The following is a 21,754-nucleotide window of genomic DNA, read 5'->3' on the forward strand; positions in this document are numbered from 1 at the left end:
TGAAGGCAAATGTTTCATGGCTTAATACCTTTTAAACATCTTTACGTGTACTTGAGTTATATATGTACTTGAGTTATTTTATATAAGGTAGATGTGATACAAGAAGAAATTGAAGCAGGGAAATACTTGGCTTACTATCAAGTGACAGATGTACTACAGATGTAAGTTCAATACATTGGGTTTTGTTTTTGTCCCCCATCCCCCAATTTCTCATTTGATCTTTTTATTTAACGCATGCAATATTTAGCAATGTGTTTAATTTCCAAATATCTGGGTGGAGGATTATGAATTTCTAATTAAACTTGCATTGAAATTTGTTTAACATAGTACAGTATATGTTCTGTTGAAGAATATACCATAATTTGAGGGTGTAGAGTTCACTAGATGTCAACAAGGTGTACCGGGGATTGAATCCAGGGGCACTTAACCACTGAGCCACATCCCTGCGCGCGCGCGCGCGTGTGTGTGTGTGTGTGTTTTGTTTTGAGACCAAGACTTTGCTAAATTGACAAGGCTGGCCTTGAACTTGTGATTCTTCTGGCTTAGCAGGCTGAGCCGCTCTAGGACTACAGGCTCTGACCACAGTACCCAGCAATATGTTGATTCTTATTCCCATTTTAGAAATAAGCAACTAAGGAGACACAGTTGGCATGATAGAAAACACCTGTAATACCAGGGACTTGGGAGGCTAAGGCAGGAGGGTCACAAGTTCGAGGCCAGCCTCAACAACTTAGCCAGAACCTGTCTCAAAATTAAAAATTAATAAGGGCTGGAGATGTAGCTCAAGTGATAAAGAACTCCTGGATTCAAGCCCTAGTACCAAAAACAGAGACATAAAGGCAAAATGCAAGTTAAGTGTAGTGACTATAATTCTTACAAATTTTAGAATCTAAGATAAAAGTTAAAACACCCTCTATCTCAATATTGCAAACTTAAGTTACTTTAGATATAGATTTGTATTAACCTGAATGTTTAGTGAATCAAAAAATACAAATTCCTGCTAAGTAGTAAATGTATCTGAGATAAGCATTATCTGTTTATGTTCCATTTTAATTTTCTCCCACTTGGCCTTTCCCTAAAGGTCATTAAAATACCTACCAAAAAAAAAAAATCTTGAGTAATTCGCCAAAAATTCTAACTATAACTAAAACCAGACCCTACTGGTCTGAACATCACTAACATGTGAACAATAATTTAAAAAAGCAATGCATTCAAAATAATTATAAAAATGTGTAGCTAAACCTATTTTATCCAGATAAAAAGCAGTGAGCAGAAACGTGGGGCAGTCTTCCCATTAGTACCTCTTTCCTCAGAAATGTGGAGATAACAACTCCAATGTGGAAAAGAGCCAGGGATGGACAAGGGTTGGGTGAGGCATCCTGGGATGCAAAATTGACAGTTGGCAGTTGGCCAGAATGGAGGGGGGGCCCAGGAGCAGGGAGGTGGTGACAAAGATATGAGATAGGGGTTTCCATGTAACTCTTTACAATTGTTATACCAGACAATAAGAACAAAAGTAAATAAAAACCAATAAAAACCCTACCGCAATACTGCAAAGTTAACACTAAACGCTACCTTTAAGACAGTTAAAATCAAGCTGGAGATATCATCGAGCTTCAGCTTAATATCTTTAAAAATTAAAAGTGAAGGGAAATGAAGAATATCTACACAATATGTCATCTGGCAAACATAAAACCAACCCAATATTTTCCTCATACAGGGATAAATAATATCACAATATTAATGAAAATTATAAAAGTATGTCTAGAAAAATAAGCTTATCTTACATTATTCAGATAATCACGAAATTTCTTTTTTGTACAAAGTAAGACAACTTATTTCTCAGGGTGTACTAAGGAAAAAACCCCAAGTCTCAAGCATGATAGGCAAGGCTCTATCACTAAGCTACATTTTCTGTCCAGACAACCTATTTCTTAAACATAATTAATAGTTCTGCATAAAAGCTTTAATAACAAAATAAAATAGGTTTGCTAAAATTGTACATACTGTATGATCAATGGCATTAAAGACTGTAGTTTTCTTTTGAGATAGTGAAATACACTAATATATTCCCTTCCTTCACAACTCTCCAGCAGCAGAGTGACACGCAGAACCTGAGGGAAAGAGAGCGTCCAGACCAGTAACTGAACCAAGGCCCTTAGCATAAACCCAAACATCATGGCAAAGGTACATACAGGAAGTCCAACAGGCAAAGAAATCATGATTCTGATAAGCCAGATGCAAAAGTACTGAAATGTTAACTCGGAAAAGGAAAGAGAAAAAGTGAAAAAGAAACCAACTTCCCCAAACAAGACTGCTAATCAAAATACCAACTGACATTAACGAAAATTAACCCTAAGACATTCAACAACTTCAAACAAAACCTGAATTCAGTCACTTACATGTTAAATTTAAGAATATATCCCACTAAAACATTTGTGGTCAAGGAGGATACAAATGAGATTTTTGAAATAAATGGCAAATGAAAGCATTATGTACCAAAGGTTAAATGATCTAGTAAGCTTTATAAACCTCTTCTTTATAACAACAAAAAATTTTTAAATGATGTAACTTGGTTGAAATCATTTATAAAAAATCTGAAATGAGATCTGTATTCAATTTAAACTAGTAAAAAAATATATAGCCAACTATAGGCAGAAAGATTAATCAAACCAATCTTCTATTAGTCACTGATTTTTTGCAAACATTCAAGGTCAGTATATATAAAGAATTGTTCCTAGTTGAAGAAATAACCTCATAGAAAAAAACTGATAAGAGAAAAACTCAAATGGCCAAAAAAGATGCCTTCCTGCCAGTAAACAAGATGGAAAATAAAACTCCAATGATATATCATTTCACAACCATCATGCTGGCAAAAATTCAAAAGTCAACAAAATCAAGATCTGGTAATGATACAGAAAAAGTCTAGCTACCCACTGTAACGTGCAAAGTGTTAAACTGCAAAACTACCTAGAAGAGCAATATGGCAGCATCTAATACATATGAACTTGTATGTCATCATCTATAATCTAACAGTTCCATTTCTACAGAAATATACTAGAGAAAATATTGTACATAAAGAGGAAAAAGTGGGCTCGGGCTGTGGCTCAATGGTGGAGCACTTGCCTGGCATGTGTGAGGCACTGGGCTTGATCCTCAGCATCACATATAAATAAATAAATAGATAAATACATAAAGTCCCATTGGCAACCAAGAAAAATGTTTAAAAAAAAAAGAGGGAAAAGTGCATGAATATTATTAACATGTACTGGGAATCAACCCAAATACATCCTGATAGTAGAATGAAATCACTGCGGTAAAGCTTTACACTGAATAAATATATAGCAGTGAAATGAAACAATCTAGTGAATTTTCACAATGTCAAAAGGAAAAAAATGGAGAAAAGGACAAGAATATATACAGCATTAACCATATATATAGTTTAAGAACAGACAAAACTATATAGTAACACTCCAAGATCAAGTAATCTTGATGGCAATCAATTCCCATATTTGAAGGATGATAATGTTTTTTTATAATATTTGTTTTTATTGTGGCTTTATAATATTCACTAAAAATACTACAGTTAGCACACACACACTTTTTGGGGGGACAAGGGGTAGTGGGGATTGAACTCAGGCGCACTCGGCCACTGAGTCACATACCAGCCCTGTTTTATATTTTATTTAGAGACAGGTTCTCACTGAGTTGCTTACTGCCTCGCTTTTGCTGAGGCTGGCTTTGAACTTGTGATCTTCCTGCCTCAGCCTCTCAAGCCGCTGGGATTACAGGCTTACACCACCATGCCCAGCTACACACATACTTTGAAGAAAATGTTTCAATGGCAGATAATTCTTGCTCTGGGTCCTCCCCCACCCTTACAGGTCTCCCCTTAAAACTACCACATCAAAGCTTTTTAAAAACCTCAGGAATATTTAAATATATAACCCTACCTCCTCCTCTGAACGTTTAGAAGCAACAAAGCGTGTTCTCTCTCGTCTCATCTTGCCACCTCCACCACCTACTCCAGAAGATAAACCATTGGCTGCAGGAATACTGAAATTTGGATATGAAAAGCCACTAGCAAATAAAAAGAAAATCAAAACAATTGATATATTATTCGGGTCCATAACCTGTTAACTAAATACCTAAAATCCAGAACTGCTAACAAGGAAGAAAAATAAATGCAAAGCTCAATATAATTTTTAAAACTGACAGGTTTTTTTTTTTGGCATAAAGTTTCTACATTTAAATTTCTTAATATTCAAATAGGCATCTGAAATCAAATATGGACCTTACAAATTAAATATAAAGAAATTTTAGTGGATATGAAATGACATTACCTTTCTTGTTCTCTATTTTGTCTTGATGTCATATTTTTTTCATATCCAGTCTAGAAAAAAAAAAATAGATGCCATTAGATCCCATTTTTCTTTTCTTTTTTTTGAGGGGGGAGGGGTATCAGGGATTGAATTCAGGGGCCCTTGGCCACTAAACCACATCCCCAGCCCTATTTTGTATTTTATTTAGAGACAGGGTTCTCACTGAGTTGCTTAGCACCTCACTTTTGCTGAGGCTGGCTCTGAACTCTTGATCGTTCTGTCTCAGCCTCCAGAGCCACTGGGATTACAGGTGTGAGCCACAGCACCCAGCTATACCATTTTTCTTCCTATAAATTTTTTTGTATTGGGAATTGATCCCAGGTGTGCTCAACCACTGAGCCACATCCTCACACTTTTTTTTTTTGAGACATGGTCTCACCAAGTTGCTGAGGCTGGCTTTGAACTTAGGATCAGGGGAGGGGGGATCAAATCTAGCAAAATTAATCTAGATAGTAAGTATAATACTAATATTTACCAGTAAATGCTAATTTAGGATTTGATCAAGGTGAAAACTATTTAAAGGCATATACATAATCATCATTAATACACCAATTTTACTCATTATATAGATGGTAGATTATAATGAGAGAATACCTCCTTTTTAACATTACTCATGATTATTCATCATAACCAATATTCAAAGAGTGGTGAAAATAAATAAATACTCACACTGTCCTTTTTATCAATTCTTTGATTAACCTTTCTTAATTCACCAGATGGGGTCAGAGATGGTTTAAAATAAACAGTTCGATTTGCTGCAATGGAAACTGGCTTTGGGGTCATAAGTCTCTGAACAGGGGGATATTGAGCATCCACCTTAATGGCAAACAGAAATAAAGACAAATAATTTCATACATATCAATGACTCATATCTAAAAATACATGACAAAATCTAAAGTTACCTAGAGACCATGAATACTTCTAAAGAAACTCAGCAGATGCAAATATATACTACTAGGAAAAATTATTAAAACTGAACCTAAGTGGTACTTTATCTATTTATATGTATAACATACACACAAATTCAAAACAATTTCATAGGAAGATTAACTATATTTCATTCCAGACTCAGTGATTTTTTTCACATACATGCACATTTGCTCACACATAAAATGTAATTTATTTAATTTAAAACTGCTCAGTTTTTAAAGCATGAATTTTAAATATGTCTAAATTGGTTTTACTCACATTTTCCCCCAAATTATTGTCTACATTTTCTTCATCTTGCAAATAAGATACTGTATGAGTGCTGGGGACATACTTTGTACTAAAGTCTTATCTAAGCATGTGCAAGGCCCTGGGTTTGAACCCTAGCACCTCAAAAAAAAATAACGTATGTGAATATTTTTTAGCTAGTCATAAAAATACTTCTAATTCCTAAAAATATGAACAAAGTCCTAAGTTGGTTCCTCCAATGTTAATTAAAAAACAAACTAAGACAAAACCTTACAATGTAAAAACTTGCAGATTCTGAAATGAACTGGTTTTATTGTCTAAGTACACAAGTGTTTTTCATTAATAGTCCTTTGCTTCTCTAAATCACAGTAAAAATCTTGATGGTGTAAGGTCACCATAAAGCCCAGAATTTGAACCCTGGATGGAGACTGCAATACCATGAATAGAGCCCTTGCACTCAGCAGCAGCTGTGAACAACCTGGGTTTTTCTGGGCAAAGTTTCTGTACAGTTGCTAGCTCTTCCCTAAATCCTTTTCATTAGTGTGACCAAATAACTGAATAAGAGAGTTTATTTTGCAGACTGTTCTGGCGTATCTGTGAAACATGAACTTGCTGTACCCCAGCATTTTGTTTCCTTTTATTTAAACAATACGCAATCATTAATAATACGACATAGTAAGACTTTTACTGACAATATTATTATGGGATAACCTTAAAACTCCACTTGTTTTTAAACAATCTTACAAGAGAGTCTAAGAGTTAACAATTTAAATTAATACCATGATGACAGCTAATAATAGATTTCTTCTTGCCCAAGTTCAAACATCTAGGTAATTCAAAAATTGAGAAGCAATACTTTTCCATGAAAAATTCAATTTTAGCTTTCTTTATACTCAATTTCATAATTATAATTCATCAACCTCTCATATAGTTCCCAGAGTGAATTCAGACAATTAGGATTATTTTAATAATCACTTTTGGGAAATTTAGTGATAAATGCTTTCAACAGTACGAATTTGAGAATCTGCATTTCTGGAAGGATATTTAACCAGTCATAAACATAACTAACCCAAAGCCTCAAATTATTAAGCATTTTATTTTTCACACAGTAACCTCAAGAGCTAACTTGAACCAAATAAAACACAATGGAAGTGTATCAAGACATCTATATTACATTTTTTATAGTTCTGGTATCCTGAAATAGTGTTGGCTGGCTGACGAAATGTGTACCAAACTGAAATTTTATTTATACACATTAGATTTGTCATAATGTTAGATAATTAGGAAAATCTCCAAAGGTTCAATGTTCAATGAAGGTTTTAATTTTCTGACCTTCTAATTACTAAACAAATTTTGTTCATTCTCATTTTCATTTATCAAAAGAACAAGTCATAAAGACCATAAAGAATCTAAAGATAGAAATGGCAGATCACCAAAAAATACTGAATAAGCATTTGCTATGCAACATCTTTTTTTTTTAGTTGTAGATGAACAATACCTTTAATTAATTAATTAATTTAATGTGGTGGTGAGGCTCAAACCCAGTGCCTCACATGTGCTAGGCAAGTGCTCTATCACTGAGCAGAAGGAACAATGTCCAAGTACAAAAAATGTCATTTTTCAAACACATTCCATGACAACTATCAACTGAATCTAATTTGTGTATCTGTTAAACTTTAAATGCTACAAAATTGATGACACATTAAATAATTACCATACCTTTTCTCTTTTGGCCTGAAAATCTGTGATATCTATCCCGCTCCTATCAAGAGGCTGAAAAAATAAAACAGTATTAGAATATACAGAAAACTGTAAAAACTATGTCTCTGAGAATACAACAGCTTTAAAGGTCAACTTACAGAGTTTAGAGGAGAAGAAACAACTGATGGAATTCTTTTCGCATCCTGTTAATGTTATAATAACAATTTATTAAAAAAATTTTATTTTTTATGAAATAATAAAATTAAGATTTTTCACTAAACTCAAATTTTAAGAGTGATTTTAAAAATTTACCGCTAGAGGACTTGACATCTTCTCTAAAGACTGCAATATTCGCCGAGCTGTTGAACTAGTCACACCGTAAGATTGTGCATTAAGTTGCTTAGCTTTCATCTGTCTTCTGACTGGTGCCTGTGAAGTAAACTCTATATTATTTGTAGCAACAAAATCTAAGTCACATATTTTATGTAATGAAAATATTTACAAAATAAAATGTCTAATGTAAAACACGGTATTTTATCAACAACTTATCTCTGAGAGGTGTCATAAAATAAGAGTTTAATTGTTTTTCTTCTTCATGCTTTTACTGAAAATCCAATTCCCTGCTGGAGACAGTTTTTTATAATTAGAAGTGATAAAATAGTACACACCACTCTGAAGAATGGATCTGTAGTTATATTACACATGGTGAAAAGGTATAATTGGTAAAAAAGTTCTAGCAATACCTAGACCTGCATACTCTTGATATTTAAATCAAATAATATTAAATTAATGAGAAGTGAATTAAGATAGCTGTTATTCTGAATATTAATTAACATTTAATTCAAGCAAATTCCAAGACAGATAAACAAAATACTATAGATTCTACTGCAATGAAAATCTAACATTTTAATACTAATAACTTGTTTCTCAAAAGTCAACATGACAAAAGAAACATTTTTAAATACTCATGCTATTTCTTAATAAAGTGACTTACTTTCTTAAAATTGGGATTAGGAAAAAAATCTTAAAGACTAGGCAATTACCCTTTAATACAAAAGCAAAATGTATATATTCCAATAAAAATACACCCTTCTCTCAAGAATGCACTACAAGATTCTAATAAACATGTGATACCACAAAACCAAGTAATTTGGCAATGAGTAACATAAGGAAAAGATAATCTCACAACCAAAATATAACCTAGTTTTTAAAATTTTTCATCTAAAAATTTGAACCATAATTACTACTTTAAAAATTTCTTCTTATATATCAAATATATTTATTTATTTTCAAAGTAGCTGCATCAGTAATAATAATAATACATTAGTATTATTACAAATTTGGTGTCCCCTATGGATTGCTGTTGAGAGACTAGAGGCTTCAGCAATCACGAGAAAACATTAAACTATTCACCAGGATATCACTGAAGTCTACTGACTCTCAGGGACTCAGTTCACTAATCAATAAAACAGAACTGAACTGGAATGTTGATAATGTCTTCTAGCTCCATAACTCTAGGAAAGAAATGGCTAATAGACTGCATTCCAAATGTCAATTACAAGGCTGAGGGTGTAGCTCAGTGAAGAACACTTGCTTAACAAGCTTAAGGTCCTAGATTTTATCCCCAGCATGACAAAAACAAAAGTAGCTAATGTCAACTGTAAATATTTGGATGCTTGATTGAGGAAGATTCTAAGGGTATATGAGAACTCAGCATTAAAAAGAACAGAACTCAATACTGGTAAGAAAGGAGAAGGAAACAGGAACACACTCAAAACTATTCTATGAATCATAGGCTTGCATCATTGTCTAACATGCTGAACTATATTAACTATAAATTTTAGTTTTTAACATGATATGATCCAGCTTAAGAAAAAGCTTCCTATGTAACTCTGACATTCAGTTAATGCTTTCTCTTATAACAAAATGTCCCCCATAAAAACACTCAGAAATAAGGCTCATAGCTTAGTGTGGTGTTGTGCATCTGTTCTCCCAGTAACTTGAAAGACTTAGGCAGAAGGACCACAAATTCGAGGCCAGCCTAAACAATTTAGCAATCCCTTGTCTCAAAATAAAAATTAAAAGAGCTGAGGATGGCCAGGTGCAGATGGAGCATGCCTATAATCCCGACAGGTTGGGAGGCTGAGGCAGAAGGATCAAAAGTTCAAAGCCAGCCTTAGCAGAAAGCGAGGCGCAAAACAACTCATTGAGAACCTGTCTCTAAATAAAATACAAAATAGAGCTGGGGATGTAGCTCAATGGATGAGTACCCTGGAGTTCAATCCCTGTACCTCCCACACTCCAAAAAAAAGGCTGCGGATGTAGCTCAGTGGTAAAGCACCCCTGGGTTCAATTTCCAGTAGCGCAGGAAAAAAAAAAGTCTCATAATTACTACTGTTAATTAGACAAGAAAGAATCTTCTAATCAGGATAAGAAATGACTACCCTTAATGACAAAATTAAAATGTTTAAATATCCTAATTTCAAGCATTTGTTGATTCCTATTTGCCATGGATTCTCATTTCAATAAGATTTGCTCCAGAAATCTTAATGTTTATATTCTCTTCCATCTCTAAAAAGGTCAAAATCTGTAATATAAAATAAAAATACTATAACCCACACAAACCAGAATTTGTACAGTCCTCAAGAAAATAGCAGGACAAAGAACAGGATGCAATTCCCCTTAAATTGGTATTTCTCAAAAAGTTACTAATTTCTAATTATTGACTACTAATATATACACACATAAATACAAATTGCTCTGTATTTGGACCTTGTATCTTGTGACTCTGACAAACTATTAGTTCTGATAGCATTTTTTAAAGTCCTTTGGTAATAGATATAAATAAATACCTACATTCCTGAACAGAAATTATTTTACTTCTCCCTTTTCCATCTGTATACCTTGTTCTACACTGGGTAGGTTGAAGCGTAGCAGTTTTGATAAAGAGACTTCCCTGCTCTTCCCCCCATTTCAGAAGAACAGTATTCAGTCTTTCACATTAAGGAATGGTACATCTGTAAATATGCTTTATCAGGATGAATCTTTTATCTTTTCCTACGTTTGGTTTGCTGAAAATTTTTATCATGAGTGGATGATGGATTTGTGAAATGTTTTATAACATCAAATGTTCATAAGGTTTTTTCTTTTTCTTTTTTTTTAATTTTTTTAATATTTTATTTTAGTTTTCGGCGGACACAACATCTTTGCTTGTACGTGGTGCTGAGGATCGAACCCGGGCCACACTCATGCCAGGCGAGCGTGCTACCGCTTGAGCCACATCCCCAGCCCAGGTTTTTATTCTTTAATCTGCTTACGTGCTAGGTTACAAAATTTTCAAATGTTGCTTTCCCAGGACAAATCCCACCTGATCATGATACAGTTTTCTTTTTATAAACCTTGAATTCAATTTACAAAAATTTTTGTTGTAAAAGCATGTATCCATAATTAATGAGAAATGCTGTCCATGTTTTGTTTTGTTTTGTTTTTTATAATGTCTTTGTCTCATTTTGGATCAAAGTACTGTTAGCCTATTAAAAATGTGTTTGGCAGGGGGTGGATATAGCTGAGTTGGTAGAGTGCTAGCCTTGCATGTACAAGGCCCTAGGTTTGATCCCCATCCCCCCTACCCCCAAACAAACTGTGTTGGGGAGACAGGCATGGTGGTACACCTATAACCCCAGCAACTTAGGAGGCTGAGGCAGGAGGGTCAGAAGTTTAAGGCCATAATCAGTAACTTAGTGAGACCTTATCTCAAAAAGAAATTTAAAAAATAGGGCTGGGGATGCAGCTCAGTGGTAAAAGCCCCTGGGTTAAATCCTCAGTATCCCCCAAGAGTTGATAATGTTCTTTTCTAATACATGAAGAGTTTATAATTGGTATTCTTTCTTTTTTAAATACTTGTTAGAATTCATCAGGGAAGCTATTTGAGCCTGAATGTTTCTTTGCTGGAAAGACTTCAACTATGAATTCAACTTACTGAATAAATAACACTATTCAGACTTTTGCTCATGCTATGCCAAATAAAATGAAAACATAAATGTGTCAAAATGCATTCTACTGTCATGTGTAACTAATCAAAATAAACAAAAAATTCTAATAAAATGTGTTCAAGGTCTCCATTGTGAACATTACAAAACACTCATGAAAGAAATCTTAAAAACACCTTAATAAAGAGATATACTGTATTCATGGACTGGAAGACTCAATTTTGTTAAGATGTCCATTCTTCTCAAATTGATCTTTAGACTCAATGCAATCCCAATCAAAATTCCAACAGCCTTTGTAGGAATCAACAAGCTGAATCTAAAATTTTATGGAAAAGCAAAGAACCCAGGAAAGCCCAAACAAGCTTGTAAAAGAAAAGAACAGAGAGCTCGCATTTCCTGATTTTAAGACTTACTATAAAAGAGCTATCAAGACAAGGTAATACTGCAAGGACAAATGCAGATCAATGGAAAAATAATAGAAAGTCCCAGAAACAGAACCAATGTATAGTAAACTACTTTTCAACAAATGTGCAAAAGTAATTCAATGGAGAAAAGATAGTCTTTTCAACATATGGTACTAGAACAATGGTTCATCCATACGTAAAACAAGTGTTGACCCATACCTAACACTAGATAAAAAAATTAATTCAAAATGAATCACAGGTCTAAATTAAAACCTAAAACTATGAAGCTTCTGGGGACAAACAAAAAACAAGAAAATCTGTGGCACAGGGTTAAACAAAAATGTCTTAGATATAATAGCAAAATCATAAAAGAAAAACAGAACAATATACTTAGATGTAATCAAAAGTAAAAATTTCTCTTCAAAAGACACTGTGAAAACATGTCACAGAATGTAATATCTGCAACACACATTTGATAAAGGATTTGGAAAAAATGAACGCTCAAAATTCTTTGATAGCCCAATTTAAAAATGGGCTATCAATCACTCTGAAACAATCTGGCAATTTATTATATACTTACCTTGTGAGCCAGTAATCCAACGCCCAGGTATTTACCCAAGAGATGAAAATTAACATTCATACAAAAGGTTCATAGCAGCTTTATCCAAAACAGGCAAAAAAACGAGAAATAATACAGTGTCCTTTTACTGGTGAAAAACTATGATTATACTACTCAGCAATAAAAAGGAACTATTGACATGCAAAAACAGACTGATCTCAAACGAATTATGCTAACTGGAGTAAGTCAGATACAAAAGGCTACACCTGACATTCTGGAAAATGGCAAACTACAGGGAAAGAAAAACATTAGTGGTGTTCAAGAGGATGATAGTGAAAGGACAGACTGACTACAGAGATGCACAAGGTAATGTTCTGAGGTGATGGGAGTATTTGTTTAAAAATCTGCAGAAATGGTTACACAACTGTATGTGTTTTATTATATAATGCAAATACACAAATAAGAGAAAATTTTTATTATATAATTCATTCCTCACTTACAAAATAAATTAATCAAACTTCCTAAGAGACACACAAATATAATACACAAAATGTTCACTTAGACCTGAAATAATATTCACATATCCTAAAAAGGGTGATGGTGGAGGTGCAGTCATCTCCACAGTTCTGTAATTTTTACCAAAGAATAACTAAAAGTTTATTTTTTTTTTAAATTTTCGAGTGTCAATAGTGAATGGCTAATTAAAAGCAAAAAGAAAAGAACCATCATCCATCTCCAATGAAACCAACCTGATAAGGTGTATTTCGTAGCTTAGACTGTCTTGCAGCAGCTGCCCCACCATATGTTGTTTTTCCAGGATAAAAAGGAGAATCTCCAAGCTGACTTGTTTTAAGATTTGAAGAATTCCCAAGTGACTGCACAGAAACACAATGACAAACTTTAAGCAAAAAATACTCAAAATGAATGTGATTAAATCCAATCCAGTTAGTACTCACAGAGGAAAGTGTTCCAAAGGCAGATAAGTTAAATGCTGGTTTTTTTGAGCCGGTGGCAGTATGTTGAGAAAGTGAATGAGAACGTTCAGCCTCTGGGGACCACAGAGGTGGCAATGAAGTGTTCTTTGAAACAGCTATATCTGAAACAAAAGTAATAGTGCCAATTATAAGACTCTAGATTTCACATAGAAAAATAAAAATTAAAACTAAAGTCAAATAGCCAGTAATTGGTCTAAAACATAGACCAATAGTAAAGAATAGAAGACACTTAGTCAAACCCAAGTCATCTAATCCTTGACAAAGGTGCCAAAAACATACACTGAAGAAAGCCTTTTTAACAAATGGTGCTGGGAAAATTGGTTATCCATATACAGAAGAATGAAAGTAGACCCTTATCTCACAACCTGCACAAAAGCCAACTCAAAATGGATCCAAGACCTTGAAATTAAACTAGAAAATATGCAACTCTTAGAATAAAATGTAGGGTCAATACTCTAGCTTTTAAGCACAGGCAAGACTTTCTCAATAGGACCCCCTAAAGGTCAGGAAATAATGTCAAGAGTTAATAAGTTTAAAAGTTTCTGCACAACAAAGGAAATAATTAGGAATGTGAAAAGATAACCCACAGAACAGGAGAAAATCTTTTCGAGCCAGCTACTCTTTTACAGAGTGTTAGTGTCTTGAATACATGAAGAGCTCAAAAAACTTTACATCAAAACATCAGCTAGCCCAACTAATATATGGGCAAATAAATTAAACACACACATCTCAAAAGAAGAAATAGAAATGGCCAACAAACAAGAAAAAAATGTTCAACATCATTAGCAATTAAGAAATGCAAACCAAAACTGAGATTTCATCTCACACTAGTCAGAATGGCAGTCATCAAGAATATAAATTAATAATAAATGCTGGAGAAGATGAAGAATAAAGAACATTTTTACAGTCCTGGTGGGACTGTGAATTAGTACGACCACTATGAAAATCAGTTTGTAAGCTCCTCAAAAGACTAGAAATGGAACCAGCACATAACTCGGCTTTATCACTTCTCAGTATTAACCCTGAATAATTAAAGACCGATAATATATAGTGATACATGCATACCCATGTTTATAACAGCAAAACCATGGAACTAGACTAGGTGTCCATCATCAGTTGAAAGGATCAAGAAAATGTGATATAATACATGAAAGAATTTTATTCAGCCATAAAGAAAACGAAATCATGTCATGTTAGGTTAGATGAGTCAAACACACTAGGTTAAGGATTGTTGTCTTCTCTCATGTTCGGAAGGCCAGAGAGGTAAAAGGAAATCAAAGGTGAGGGTGGATATCCTAAAAATCAAAGATCAGCAGGGGAAAGGGACTAACATAAGAGGTGGAGAGGAAGGAGGCAGAAGTGTTTTTGAATGATGTTGGTCAAATTATATTGTTCTTCTGTGTGCATATATAAACATGTAATGACAAATTCCACATTATGAACAACTATAATGCACCAATAAAAAAATGTGGGGGAAAAAACATTCCATGAAATTTAATTTTACTACCAAACTTACTGTCAAATGAAAAAAAAATACCTTTATCAGAGGCTCTTGAAGAAAAACCACTGGTAGTTGAGATGTTGTCATCATCATGCTGAGAGGTAGAATCTTTTATTTCTTTTACAAGGGAAAATCCAGAACTGCCAATTGGGAATGCCGAGGATGTAGATGGTTGACAATGCAACGCTGGAGATTCCAACATGGAGAAGTTCAGATGACTCCGGTGAAGAGAAGGCCTTGTCAATACATCTGGATAACTGGAAGCAGTACTTGTTGTCGAAGGTTCTTTAATTAAAAAAAAAAGAGACACAGAGAGAGAGAGAGAATAGTATAAATATTCAACTTAGAAAAATCAATACACTATCAGTGTTTCTTTAAGAAACACTATATAGAAACACTATATTAATAGTTTCAACTACAAATCACTGAGGATTCCTATAAGACAAATTTAAGATACTCCTTAACCAATTAACTAAACTTGAAGTTACCAAAACTAGTGTCAAAATAGTTTAGTGATCACGTACAACTTAAAGAACATGTCCCAGATTCTCCTTGAACAGGTGTTATTATAACATCTGCTCATAAAGTCATAAAATAAGCATTAAACCTCTCCCTCCAGATTTAGTCACTATTAACTCTGTGTATCTCTAATATTTTCTATGTATACACAAAGATACATTGTCCCAACATAATCATGTTATCATCTTGTTCTTTAATCTTTTTTCTTTTACCAATAATTTTTTGTACATTGAGCATTCCATTTAAAAACCACCCTGTATTCTATTATACCCTCAAACTGCCTATAATTATTCAATTATTTTCCCAATAAGAAAATAATTAAACACAAATGCACTTATATCTGCATATTTTAAGAGTATTCTTTTGCATAAATTCATGGTTCTATAATTTCAATACATATGACATTTGTGAGAACTGATATTAAACAAATCTCTCTGAGCCTATCACAGCCTATGTATGATTCAGTTAAGTCTGAAGCTGAGTGCCAAAATTAGCCCAAGCGGTCCTAGGTATCCTGAAAATCAACTGCTCTGTCAAACTGAACCCAACTGCATACTCCTATTTATTTTTTATAACAGATATTAAACTGTGATTTCAAAAGATTTCATAAGTTGTACTCACATAAATAGTAAATGACAATATACATTTTCTGATAAACTCCAAAGCTGGATATTAACCTTTTCTAATTTCTGTCAAATGGAATCATTATTTTATTTGTACTTATTCAAGTGAGAGAGCTTTTGAGCATCCTTCCCTATATTCGTTACCCACTTATATTTCTTCTGTTAAATGCTTATTGTCATAGTCTCCCTTACTATTAAGATTAATAATAAGACTAATAAGATGTATAAAGTGTATTTTTTGCCCATAAGACCATGTGATATGACAACTGAAATACCACAACCATTTTTCCCCCAGTTGGTTCAACTTATTTACAACTTTTACTCATTTCCTTGGGTATTGTTGCTTATTGCATCTTGACTCCATCTGGAATCAGTTACAATGCAGGAGTGAAGAAGTAAGCTTCATTCTTTCCAAAGGGATAAGCCTGTTTTTAGTATCCTAAGATAAAATCTTAAATAAGCCATTCTTTCCTCATCGATTGTCAATTAAAAGGCTTTACTCCTTCTTCCTCTAATGTTACACCTATATATTTCTGTACCAGTGCCATAATGTTTTAATACTTTGCTTTAGAACACACTGAATGCCTGTTAAATTTACTCCACTTCACCCATCTTCACCTTATTCTTTTTCAGAATACCTCTGTTCATCTTCTTGTATATTTCCAAGAACTTTAAAATCATTTGTCAAGTTCCCATTAGAATGGAATAACTAAGACCAAACTAGTTCTTCTAATGTAAATATGTATCAAACTGGTGAAAGTACAAGGCAACCGTGTTTAGACCACAAAAAAGAGTTTAAGAAAAGATAAGCCTGAGGAATACTGTCAAATCTGGAACAGAGTCCTGATGAAGTCCATGCAAAACAGCATATAGAATCAGAACCAAGGGCACTACACTCACAGAAGCCCCCAGAAGTTCACATGGAAATGTTCAGTGGGTGAATGGATTGTACATACACAAAGCAACACCACCAAATAGCAGCTGCAATGAAGCTGAAAACAGAGACACCAAGAGTACTAAGCGGAAAAAAAAAAAAAAAAACTGTGCCAAGAATTCTCAAGGGCTGCCAGAACTTAGAAATCTAGAAATCCCATAAACACTTCCCTGGCATTCAGCTGAGGCACCAAAACATTTCCCTGTAGGAATAAGAACTATGTTCTAGTGTTAGATCCATTCTACAACCATTCTGAAAAGTCACAGGGGAAACAGAAGGTTAAGTCTAACCATATTGGAGGCTTAGACTTAAGCCCAATACCTCAAAACTCTAAAATTCCAGAAGAAATCAGAGGAAAAACATTAAGTTATTAGGATCTGACAATGATTTCTTACATACCATACCTAAAGCTTAGGCAACAAAAGCAAAAACAAAGGCATTACATTAAAATTTAAAGCAAGATGTGATCACACTTTAATCCCAGCAACTCGGGAGGCCGAGTCTCTCAGCAACATAGTGAGACTGTCTCAAAATAATAAGTAAAAAGGACTGGGGATGTGGCTCAACAGTAAAGAGCCTTTGGATTCAATGCCCCCATACCAAATTAATTAATTAAACTGTGGTGAAAAAAAAAAGAGTGAAAAGACAGAACACAAAATATCTGGAAAGCCTATAAAGAGGCTAATATCCAGAAGATATGAATAAATCCTACAACTCAAAAGTCAAATTACAAAACCAAAAAAAAAAAAAAAAGCAAAGAAACGGAATAGGCATTCTTTCTCCAAAAATGATACATACATATGGCCAAGAAGCACAAGCCAGTTCTTGCTACTTACAGAGCTTCCTATCTTTCACACCTAACCATATGAAGAATATAGTCTGGGATAGGAAGATTAAATAAGGCCATGTCACCTACAGATTCACATCAGCCATAAACACCCAGTTTTCTAAGAGTACAATTATGAGGCATAATAGTCCAAAACTTTTTAACAGGTACATGGATTTGAGGTTTTTCTCATCATTCTATTCTTCTAATCTAGCAGAAGCAATCTATACATCCAAGGCTCATATCATTACAAGAATCAACAGAGGCTGCAGACAATACATTTGAAATGGGCTGCAAACTGTTTTACTGCATTGTGCCACTTGAAGAAGAAAAATACTCTCCAGCCCCACTGTTACTATTAATACAAGTTATTTTTGTAAAAATTAATTTTTATGGGGCTGGGGATGTGGCTCAAGCGGTAGCGCGCTCGCCTAGCATGCGTGCAGCCCGGGTTCGATCCTCAGCAGCACCACATACCAACAAAGATGTTGTGTCCGCCAAGAACTAAGAAAAAATAAATAAATGTTAAAATTCTCTCTCTCTCTCTCTCTGTCCCCCTCTCTCTCTCACTCTCTCTTTAAAAAAAAAAAAAAAAAAAAAAGCAAAGAAAAAAAATTAATTTTTAGGAAACATTAAGAACTTTAATGTTATTTTTAGCCTTCTGCAATTTGACACTACTTCGATAGTAGATATATCTCTAAATTTTGAGAATAACTTCAAGTGTAATGTTTTGCATAGTTGATATAAACTGATGTTTTTTGTGGTTATATCTAGTAATAGCTATGTTCATCTTATGGGAGGGTTAAAATTTATACTTGAAGTCTCACACTATCTGACTGCAGGCATTAAACAAATAATTTGAGAAAGGTCAAGGCAGATTATAAGAACTGCCTAGGACTCAGAAGGTTTGGGGACTATGAGTCAGGTCTGAGAAAGGAAAATGTGATATAAGTTTTTGAAACATATCAAAAAGCTGCCCACAATTTGCTTCTAAACAGCAGAAAATGTAGCTCAGTGGTAGCGTGCTTGCTTAACATGAGGCTCTGAGTTCAAGCCCTAGCACCATAAATAAAAAAATGAATCCTCAGGGGAGTGAAGTGGAGAGGTGGGCTAAAATGTGTGAGAACCGAGAAAACAAAACCAGCCATAAACTGTTGTTGAGTGATGGGGAAATAGGGGTTCATTGTACTATCCTCTGTACTTCTATAAATTTTCCATAATAACTTGAGTTTAAAAATTACAAAGGCATGTATAATACATATGAGAAAAGCTATCTTATAAATTTAATACAGTAATGAATACAATCTGAGTTTGAATTAACCTTAGCAAACCAATGAAGTTAATTCCATTGTTTCCATGTAAATACAAACACAAAAAATAATTTTACAGGTGTAGAATTAGAAACTATCCATGAATCCCACACCTAAATCCCTATATAGGTTTAATTAAACCCTATAAGTATTCTATTAGGATTGAGAGAACAGATTCTGTTACTGTGACTACATCAGTGCATACTAGAAAATCTCTAACAAAAAGAAAGAAAAGTCAAGCTGGATCCCATGTGATTGGCAGGGTGAGGGATTGGAAGCAGTCATCTTAGACATCTACCAAATAAAAAGCCTCCAGATGGTTGTTGTCATATATTTAAAAGAAATCTTGAAAACTACATATATTAAAACTAAGTTGGAGACTGAAGTTGTGACTTAGTGGTAGACTGCTTGCCTAACATGCATGAGGCATGGATTCAATCCCAGATTTTTTTTTTTTTTTTTTTTGGCAGGGGGAGGGCAACGGCGACACAACACCATACTCAAAGCACAATGAAATATCATTACACCTACTAAGGTAACTATAATCAAAATAAGTTTTGATAATGATATATAAAGAAAATAAAACTTTCATATACTGCAGGAAGGTAAGATGATACAGCCACTTTAGAAAACCCTTTGGCAATTTGTCATAATATTTAATATAGAGTGATTATATGCCCCAGCTATTTTACTCTACACAAAAATTTGCATGCAAATATTCACAGTGATATTCATAACATCCCAAAAGTGAAAACAAATGTCCATTAACTAATAAATAAGGGGTAAATTTATCCATATAATGGAATATTGTCCAACAACAATAAAAAACAAATGACATTCTGATACATGCTGAAAACACTGTGGTCAGTGGAAAATTGGAGACAAAGAATACATATTTTATGATTCCATTCACATGAAATGCCTAGGATAGGGATCTACAGGGATAGAAAGCAGATCAGTGGTTGTCAGGAGTTGAGGGAGAAGGGAATGAAGAGTGACAGCAAAGGTTCTAAAATCAATGGGAGTGACAGCTGCAAACCCCAGTGAATATACTTAAAACCACTAAACTACATTTTAAATAGGTGAGTTTTATGGCATGTATCTCAATGAAGCTATAATGAGATGAGCTATATAGCTATATAGCTATACAGATATAAAAAATACATATCAAGTGAAATGACAATAATAATATCTCCAAATATAGCCTAGACGTGGGTTACACTAAATTTACAATACTTGTAAACCCTAACAAAATGCTGGAAAGTAGATCCTAAGAATTCAAAGATTTAAAATTCAGGATCACTGAACAGTGATTAATGGAATAACCCAATTGAGTTTGCTCTAGAGAACAGGATACAACTAGTTATATTATACCCAAATTCATGAGTTCTGAGAGGCACTAACAGTTGCATTCTAATGGTTAACATTTGTGCAGTGTTCCCTTAATGCTAGGGTTTATTCTAAGGGCTTCACAATTACTTAAAAAAAAAAAAAAAAGACAAGGTCAGTCTCAAATTTGTGGGCTGAAATGGTCTTCCCACCTCTGCCCCCAATAGCTTAGAGTACAAGAGTGCACCACCATGCTCAGCTCACAATTACTCTTTCTGAAACAACTTAGGAAGGCAGAGAGGAGGAAACGGTCTCCTGCCAAACACTACATAGCTAATACTGCTGATATGAAAATTCAAACCCAAAGTCTGACATCAGAGTTTGTACTCTTAACTAATGTGTCAGACTTCCTTAATGAACAGAAGGTTGATAAATAACAAAGACATTCAATTTAAACCTAATCACCATCCTCCTTCAGATGTTTTATGTTCTACTCAATGACATTGATTAACCACAGCCAGGTAAACATAAATGTATTTAAAATTAGGGCATGAAAATCTATCATTCATAAAAAATATATCCGTATGTTACTTACCTTCTGTATTACTGACAGCTGGCTCAGGGGTGATTCTCCCATCATTAATATTAGAGCTCTCCTCATGGCCATATATCACATGATCATCATCTCTATTTTCTGGCCAATGTGGAACCTCACTTGTGTCTGTTGAGCAGCTACATGCATCTTCATTCTTGTTGAAATATCTTTGTAGCCACCCTGGCACAATATTCTTAACAGATTCTGTAACCCTGCTAAGAATGCCCTGTTGGGAGAAAACACAAGACAATTTTAGAAATTAACCTTTTTAAATATATAATCACTTACAGAAAAGAAACTCATGCCAAGCAAGACATAACTATTTCCAACAGCGTTTACTAAAATTCGGTTACTAAAGTTACGATGACACAATATTTTAAATTTTCTTTATATGAAATTCTTACTTTTTCCTTTGTTCTATAGCATTCATGAGCTAATATTTGTCCCAAATGCCTAATTATTCTAATCCTTTAAAATACCCCATAAGCTATCGAATAAGCAAGATCTATTTTAGATTTAGCAATAAAATATGTTCTAAATGTTTTAATCCAAGAAAAGGCATCCTTTTCTATCTCAATGTATTAAAAGAAACCATAACTTCAGTAACAACTATTTACACATTCTTTAAGAAAACAAAACAATTAGACTAATAGAAATGAGGGTTTAAGAACAAAAGACAACTAATCCAACATAAATTAATCCAAGAAATATTCTAATATCTTTTTAAAAAAATATTTATTTTTTAGTCGCAGTTGGACACAACACCTTTATTTCACTTCAGTTTTGTATGTGGTGCTGAGAATCAAACCCAGGGTCTTGTATGTGTGAGGCAAGCGCTCTACCGCTGAGCCACATCCCCAGCTCCTCTAATATCTTTTGAAAGTGAAATTTTACTGTATTGACTTTTAAAG

General features: G+C 34.0%; 1 protein-coding gene across 4 annotated transcripts in view; it reads right to left on the bottom strand.

Moving 5' to 3' along the window:
- The window catches only part of Nup153 (nucleoporin 153), a 60,024-nt gene that overhangs the window by 26,677 nt on the left and 11,593 nt on the right, over nucleotides 1-21,754 (bottom strand). For 3 of the 4 annotated variants that reach the window (XM_078020580.1, XM_078020578.1, XM_021728980.3), the window contains exons 2-11: nucleotides 20,844-21,069; nucleotides 14,744-14,992; nucleotides 13,168-13,307; nucleotides 12,961-13,086; nucleotides 7,572-7,688; nucleotides 7,418-7,462; nucleotides 7,278-7,331; nucleotides 5,052-5,198; nucleotides 4,344-4,393; nucleotides 3,954-4,080 (exon numbers count right to left, since the gene is read on the bottom strand). In XM_078020580.1, coding sequence (XP_077876706.1) covers nucleotides 3,954-4,080; nucleotides 4,344-4,393; nucleotides 5,052-5,198; nucleotides 7,278-7,331; nucleotides 7,418-7,462; nucleotides 7,572-7,688; nucleotides 12,961-13,086; nucleotides 13,168-13,307; nucleotides 14,744-14,992; nucleotides 20,844-21,069 — 1,281 coding nt within the window. The remainder of the gene's footprint in view (nucleotides 1-3,953; nucleotides 4,081-4,343; nucleotides 4,394-5,051; nucleotides 5,199-7,277; nucleotides 7,332-7,417; nucleotides 7,463-7,571; nucleotides 7,689-12,960; nucleotides 13,087-13,167; nucleotides 13,308-14,743; nucleotides 14,993-20,843; nucleotides 21,070-21,754) is intronic. The other variant, XM_078020579.1, reaches the window with a different exon arrangement.

This window comes from Ictidomys tridecemlineatus, chromosome 8, assembly GCF_052094955.1.
Source record: "Ictidomys tridecemlineatus isolate mIctTri1 chromosome 8, mIctTri1.hap1, whole genome shotgun sequence".
Taxonomy (NCBI): domain Eukaryota; kingdom Metazoa; phylum Chordata; class Mammalia; order Rodentia; family Sciuridae; genus Ictidomys; species Ictidomys tridecemlineatus.